We start from the raw sequence: 7,893 nt of genomic DNA, 5'->3' as shown, positions 1-7,893 counted from the left end.
TCATGGACAATCTTTATCATCTCTAAACCTAAGCTCTAGCTTTTCAGATTTGGTATTGTGGGGTGAGCTGCCAATGTTTCCAAAAAAAGTTAAAAACACCGGAATAAAAACAAGACCGTGAAGAACCCCAAACAAAATAACAAGCAACATGATCTTGAAAAATGTCCTAAAGATGTAGGTTTTTGCTGCAGCTAGGACAACTACTCCTAATATAGTAGAAACTGCACCTTGGAATATTGGGTAACCTAGCAGGTACAGAGCTTCGATTGCCCTTTGATTGGCTGATGACTCTCCGCTTGTAACAAAGACATAGGAAATATGAGCAGAAAAATCTACTGAAAACCCTATACAAATGACCAGGTTGATCATGGATATGGAATCTAGATTGACGTTCCAAAATGTCATGAAACCAGCAACACCAACTATAACAGAAGCTATAGCAAAAGTCACCCACAAGCAACACAACAGGTTGGGAATAAGCAAAAGGGAGACAACGAGCATTGCCCCGGCAGCAATGACAACGTTCTGAATGGTGTTCTGCACTATTACCAGGTACTGATCGTAGTAGATGAATGCCGGGTGGTACACCATTAATGGAATACTGCACTGCTTGGCTGTCTCTCTTAACTGATTGAGAAGATTCTTCTCATCAACGGCTGAGGTCACATTCACTGTCTGGATGAAGAAACGTGAAGCTTCTATTTCATCCTGAGTCTTGTTAATGTCCCACTCAAAACTGGGAACAATTTTGAACAGTTTAGGCAAGTTATTAATGAAGAGAGTCTTATTGCTTATATTTATCCAACCACTTTTGGCAAGTTTTGTGTATGCTCTCAGCCATGACTCTGAGAGGTTCTTATCTACATAGGAAATGCCCTCTAAATCCTGTGTGCAGTTCTCAATGCCAAGGCGAACAGTCTCATTCCAGTACTCTACGCTTTCAGTAATGACAACCATGACCCTGGGTCCATATGCTGAGAAGTATTTGTCGTCGTCATCATAGTATGGAATAACGTAAGAGTCATCACTCGCCAGATTTCGAAGATCGATGCCTTCCCTGATACGAGTACATCCATAAATACTGCCACCCAAATATGCTCCATACAGCAACACCACAAGTAGCTTGATCCATTTATTTGTAAAAAAAGGACCATAATACTTTTTAAAGAATATGTTCATTGGGTGTTCACTTTCTGGCTGAGATGACTGCCTAGAACAGTTGCCTATACAGCAAGCATTGTACAAGCAGGACTTCTCAGCCTGATCTTTATCTACTCCCACAGGCATACAAGTTAGCCAGTGTCGGTTTCCTTGTTCCCTTTTATGATTTAATACAATAATTGCCCCAAAGAAGGTCATGATATATATATAGCAGAAGACAAAAGCAGTGCCTGTATAGAGGCAAAATGATCTCACGGACGGAAAAGCAGTCCAGGTGCCAATGAAGAAGGACAAAACATCTGTGAGAGTGGTGATGGTCACAGAAAGTGCTGCTTCTCCATAAGTCTCGGCCAACCGAGATTTAACATCGGGTTTCTCTTTTTTTCTTGAACTTTGTTCCCAGGAAGCGATCATGATGAACATGTCATCAACACCAACTCCTGCAGGAGGAGGAGAAGTTAACACTGCATTGCAAATGGCAGCTTCCACTAACACCCAACAAAAGTACAAAATGAATCGCATTTAAGTCTGCATAAAATTTTGAAAGTTAGGCTATTAACATTGCTTCAGTGCTGATGCAAGTTAAACAGATACAGGAAAACAGATCCTTTGCGTGTAGCTGAATTTATTACATTTCAGAAACTCCTGGTGACCTGATGGATTGTTGGTCCCTCACCCTACTCAGCGGAAGGACTGAGCACACCTAGTCCATTTGTGACAAGTGTATTGTATTTGCTGTCCAGATGTCCAGTGATGACATAGATTTAAATACATCGCTTATTCTGATGCTCAACTATTTTATCACTAGAAGCATCTCTCACTATCTTTGGAATCTCTTCTTCATCACTGCAGCAAACTAGCCCAGTAATTTCTTGCTCTGCATTCAGTAGACAGGGAGAGCAGTTGCTATCATATGGGAGAACAGCGATCCCAGTTTTCCAGAGGCTCACTTTTTTATGCTCTTTGCTCTCCATTTACCTTCTCTCCAGTTTATCTTCGAGCATTTACTCATGATTATTCATTTATCTTCACATTTATACTGATGTGCCTGCATATATTACCCACCAGAATCCTGGGAAACCCTGTCAGGAAGACTGGGTCCTGGGCTAGAGTTTTTTGTAAGGCACAAGAGTAAGTGAACCAAAGTTCAAAAAGGAAGAGCCAATGTGCTTCTCTCAGCTCTGCTAACTCTTGAGATTTTAATCACAGACCTTTCAGTATTTTGCCAATATTACTGTATCAAGGGCTCTTCTATTCCCTTAAAATTAATCACACAAAAAAGGGAAGCAAGACCACATGAACAGAGGAGCAAGCAAAAATTATATAGCTAAGCATAAAAGAATAGATGAAACCACTATCTGCTGCCTGAACAATCAATTGCCATTAAACATGCAAAGATGAATTATTTGTAAAACTGGACAGATGTCTTGATCAAAGGCATTCAGGGGAAGCACTAGTAAAGTGCTAGTCAATGTTTTAATCAAGAAAACAGAAAATACATTTAAATTCCCAACGATGTCTGAGAAAAGTTCCACGCACTTCAAGGGGTACGATCAATTCACAGCAAGTTTGATAAACTGGAGGGATAAACTGGAGAAATACTAATTTAATTGCTTTCAGAATTACAGCAAGTCAATGAACAAAGCACTCCACTTCAGAAACAAACAAATAAACAAAAAAGGACTGCACAAATGGAGGGTAACTGGTTAAGTAGCAGAAAAAGATCTGGCTGGAGGAAGGAAGGACAGGAAATGGAGAGCTAGAGAACAAACAAGTAAGAAAAGAGCGTGATGTGCAAAAAATGGTTAGAATTCATTAGCAGAATAGACATATGGACAGGTGCTGGTCCAAGAACACAGGTAGATTAGTGCCAGGTGGCTGAAAGTACTTTTATCTTTGGCTGTCTTCCCTGAACCTCTCCCAGAAACTGCATTCTGCATAGCAGGTACAGCTGAACATAACGGCTGATATAGTTAGATAAACTAAACTTGGAGTTACCCTACTATGTCTGGCTTTAAAAATACAGCAAATCAGAAGCTGCTCTCAGTGAAGTTCAGCTATCCCTACTGAGCAAGATGTCCAGAAAGAAGGTGGACCAGACAGGGGCTGTATCATCTCTTTGATATTAATCTGTCTGCATACTTGAATATTCAACACTATGGAAGACAGCATGGTAACAGTCCTCTAATGAATAAGGGACTGTTAAAAATAATAATAAAATCAACTATCTTCCACGTATGTGGAAGAACAAGGAACAATCAACTTGTATCAGGGAAGTCTCAAAAGTTCTTGAGATAATTAACTACTAGAAACAGTTTCCTATTTAATTCTCAAGAAGTTCTTAAAAACACTTGCCAGGAATGGTTCAGTTAGATCCTGCCTTGCAGCAGGGAGGGCAACCTCATGAGGCTCCCTCCAGGCCCCAACTTCTATGATTTTGATGAGGTGGTTTTCTTAAAAAAGCCGCTTCTAGCATACTTGGATTAAGCAGCAATCTCAGTGCTCAGCCCTCCCACTCATGCCTATTCCTTATAACTGTGAAGGAAAGTTTGAAAATGTTACCTGAACAGACCGTAAAAATAACCAACCATGTAAACCCACAAACCAAAAAAAGAAAACACACAGAATTGTCATTCTAGGAAAGACTCATGATTTTTAACAAGGCCTATGACTTTTAAATGTTTGGGACTGGTTCTTAGATCTCAGAAGATCAGCCAGAAACCAGGAATAAGATAAGCAGCAAGTCAAAAGGTAATACTGGACGGTGGTGAGCCAGACTGCTTCCAGAAAGCAGGCAGGCTTCAAAAGCAATTCATCTAATTTACTGGTAATTTGTTTGCTTTAATGCAAGGAAGATGAAAGTCTGCATGTTATTTATAAAGACCTGAAGAGACTGGCTTAAGCCCTTTTCCAGGTATACAGAAGGGTCTTTGTGAAATTAAGAGCCTGTGCATTTGATGAACAAACAAATGCAAATACAAAATGCATTTGAATTATGCAGGAAACAAAGAAACTACGCATATCCTAAGGAGCATTTGTATTACACATCTAATCAACTCGGGAGTTCCATGTGCTTTCCTCAGTATAAGACCAAGACCAAGAAAATATTACAGCAGACCAGATAAGGATTTTAAAAGCAGTAATTTATTTGCAGCAACATTATCTAATGGTATTTGGAAAGTTCAGCACTGGCTGTCAAGCAGTCTGTGCAACTGTGATGCAATGATACTAACTTCCTTGCGTTTCTGGGGGGAGCTAGTGGCACAAATGGTGCACCACTTCAGTTGTATAGCTAAATAAGACCGTTTACTACATCGTGATTATATTGCAGAGGAAATTTCGCATCTTAACAAAACCAGATGGATTTCTTATTTGAAATTGCAGACATTTCTGCTCATTGCTTAAGCCGTATTCAGGCCCAATTTTATCTGACCAAAGACTACACTCTGAAAATAGGATACAAAAACTGACAGTAACTTACTTCCTACATTCACCTCATAATACAGGTACTGGATTAAGTCAGTGCTAGTGTAGCATGAGCTGCACACTGGACACGTTCTGTGGTGCTGCTGTTGAGCTACCCTGAGGCTGACTAACAGCAGAGAAGTAGGGAGCTCTCACTGTACTGCAAAAAGAGGTGGTCAAGAGGTGGATGGTTTGGGGAAGACGTCTGCACCTGCTTAAATTGCTGACAAATTCAGCAGTCTCATAGAACAGTACTAACAACAAACTATTTTGGGGTGGACAAACTTATCAAGAGCTAATGAGATGTGTAAATGCTTATAGTACGCCTACAGAAAACAGCAGGGGATGATATAGAGGAATACAGTGACAGAACCCTGTTGAGCTCACCTCAAGTATTAGCACTAGTTAAATAAACGATTCATCAGCATGGCTAAATCACCAGGGACACTCAAACAATGCCAGAAGTGCTAACCTTACCACCCTCTCATTTATAGTTTTCATGCCGTAGCAGTGGAACTAGAGCAGGCATCGTTTTTTGGGAAAAACTGCCCTTCCGCGAGAGCCCAGCTGCAGTCCCAGTGTGGGTTCAATGAGCTGAGGGGCTCACCCACCTGTAGGAGCTCAGAGGAGGCTGCACCTCCAAGTGCCTCCTCCCCTCACTGCAGGATGGAACTGCGTATGATCTGATGCTCATATCATAAAAGAGTAAGGTTGTTTAAACTCCACTTTAGTCTTCGTATCTGAATCCAACTCGCTTTTTCTACTTACCTAGAATAAGAAATGGTGCATTTGCTACAGTGACCACAAACGGCACTCCACAGAAGAGCATCAATCCAAAGCTGCTTAATACAGCTAAACCGGCAGAAACCACTCCACAGCATGCAAGCCAGACATTGTTTCTTATACAGCTCAGTCTGAAAATATTTTAAGGAATATCTTAGTTACATGTCAAATATTTCACCAAGGTGTTTGGCATGACAAGTGAGTATTCTGCACAGATACCAACAGTATCCTCTCTGTGAAGAGAACTCTTGATGAAAGCTGCTATTTGCAGGAGAGCTCCTCGGTGACAGCATTGGACAAGATTAATTTATATAGGAGGTGCTAAACACATTATTACTGCTAGCCAGTTATATACATAAGAGTAAAGATGTGTACTGATCTTTGCATCAATAACAAGAGAGGTGGCAAAATGAAGACATGTAAGGTCCACCAGTGAGAGGCTAGATTTAGGGTGACCCAAAAAATTATTAATTTTTAGAAGCTCTTTCCTTTTGCACGTGTTCTTGCTGTAGCGTATCAGTGTAGTATGGAAGCACCTCCCAGGCAGTAACTGCTGTGTACAGAAGCTTTCTCAGCAGACAGATTGGCTATCAGCCATTTGCCAAGCCGTCCCCGAGGGCTGGCTCAAGGATTCCCTGTGAAACGCTCCCAGTGGAAGACTTCGCAAGTGATGCTATCGACAGCACCACACTGAGAGGGTAGAGAGTTGCCTCTTGCCCGATTAGTATTATTTTCCAAGCTGTAGACCATTTCTGAACTTTAAGAAAACCTCTCACTTCCAAGGTAAGAAGTGTATGTTGGTGGAACCATCCTTGCTCTGTCTGCGCTCACAAACGACTGGACGTGAGACAGCTGGTATCCACAAATTGTATAGCCTAATGGGCATTATGCTTGATGCAAGCGCTAAACCAATAAGCCCATCCTCCGAGAATAACTTTATTTCTCAAGCACAGCACACAAAAACTGCTCTACAGCTGTCAAATGTACAATGGTTCATCTTCCACCAGCACAAAGAAGGGGCAGGCTAAGTTAGTCCTCTGTGAACAGCAGGTTAGGTTCAGACTCTACTAGCAAGCAGAACACCTAAAGTCGTACCCAGACTTGCAGTAACCTATGAAGCTAGTCTAGTGCTCATTCATCTGTACCTTAACAGAGCAGGTGGCAGAAAAAAGGTGCAAACACATCTTAACATGGTATACTTCCTCCTCCTTGCCCTGCTTCCTTCCCTTTTTTAACTCATCTTCACAAAAAATTAGTATCTTGCAGGCAGGATGAGGATAGAAGCTATGAATGAAGCAAGAAAGTAGTAGAATAACCTTAGCAATAGCACTACTTACTCCTTCCCTCCCTCCAAATGACTTTCCTGTTTGACTTCTACACATCTTTTCGGTGATACTCCACTGGGTATGCCAAGTTGAGCTGGTAAGTTTTATTCAACAGAAGTGCTTGTGCACAATTCTGCTGCTGCCAGGTTGGCTAGATCACGCTTCTGGCCCCCTTTACGCATAGGGTAAATTAGAACCCTTTCATAGTTAAACTCGTTTACTTCGGCATAGTGTTTTTCAGTGCCAAAGCTACGGCACCTCAGACATCTTAAAAAGATAGAGTAGGGGGTTATTTCAGTTGTTTAAAAAGTTCCAAAACCATCAGCTACAAAAAGGATTCTTATGAGGCGAGGACTACAGAAATGACTGATGGCTTCACAGAACAGACGAATGGATACTAGCATTGAAGCTGTGCATGTCTGAACTGAACGCTTGTTCAGGTATTCGGCTGATACTTATCATGAACCCCATTTAAGCAGCTGGGAAATACACACAAGTAGGAGACAATCGGCAAAGAAATACATGTTGCCTATTATTACATGAAGTCTGCAGCTTCAAGAATTACTTCACTTTACAAGAGCAGAAACCAATTTAGGCAAGGTAAAGAAGAGTGGAGGTCACTCTGATCCATAGCTTAGAAGATGTTTTACCTTAGGCAAGAGATGATTGAAAAGGTTATTGTCAAGAAATACGTTACGGAGAAGAGTGGGATCACGCTCTTGGTATTTCCTTCAAACTCCTCTTGTCTGGACAGTGAGGTAAAGTAAGTCCCCTGCCATTAAAACAACAAGGAAAGATGAAGTACTTCTACTCTTTTTCTTGGTCTTCATACACACGCACAGGCAATGCTAAACATGTTGGCACTAACGCATTTCTGTGGACCTCGCAACCCCAAGAAGCGCCGCTTGTGCTGAGCAGAGGCCAAGGACGGTGCACTGCATGAGCAGTGTGGAGTGGACAACAGTGGACACATTGCTCGGAGCACTGCAGCCAAGCCTACAGGCCGGCCCCCGCCTTTCTCCTCCACCATCTCCCTTCTGGCAATGGGGCAGCCCAGGCATTTCGGGTCTCAGTGGCCCCCGCACGGCTGCACCCACCGCTGTGTTACCTGAATGGAGGTGTAGCCCAATGCCACCACCTCCGCCGGGATGTCCCGCAG

General features: G+C 42.0%; 1 protein-coding gene across 1 annotated transcript; it reads right to left on the bottom strand.

Annotated features, from left to right (window-relative positions):
- Positions 1-7,764, bottom strand: PTCHD3 (patched domain containing 3). The gene is made up of 4 exons (XM_009572319.1): positions 7,603-7,764; positions 7,385-7,506; positions 5,395-5,540; positions 1-1,601 (listed from the first exon to the last, which is right to left on the bottom strand). The coding sequence occupies exons 1-4, from the start codon at positions 7,762-7,764 to the stop codon at positions 1-3; spliced, it is 2,031 nt and encodes a 676-aa protein (XP_009570614.1).
- Positions 7,765-7,893: the final 129 nt, after the last annotated feature.

This window comes from Fulmarus glacialis, unplaced genomic scaffold (assembly GCF_000690835.1).
Source record: "Fulmarus glacialis isolate BGI_N327 unplaced genomic scaffold, ASM69083v1 scaffold45992, whole genome shotgun sequence".
Lineage (NCBI taxonomy): Eukaryota > Metazoa > Chordata > Aves > Procellariiformes > Procellariidae > Fulmarus > Fulmarus glacialis.
The sequence above is the reverse complement of the archived record's forward strand: the minus strand, read 5'-3'. Positions and strand labels throughout refer to the sequence as shown.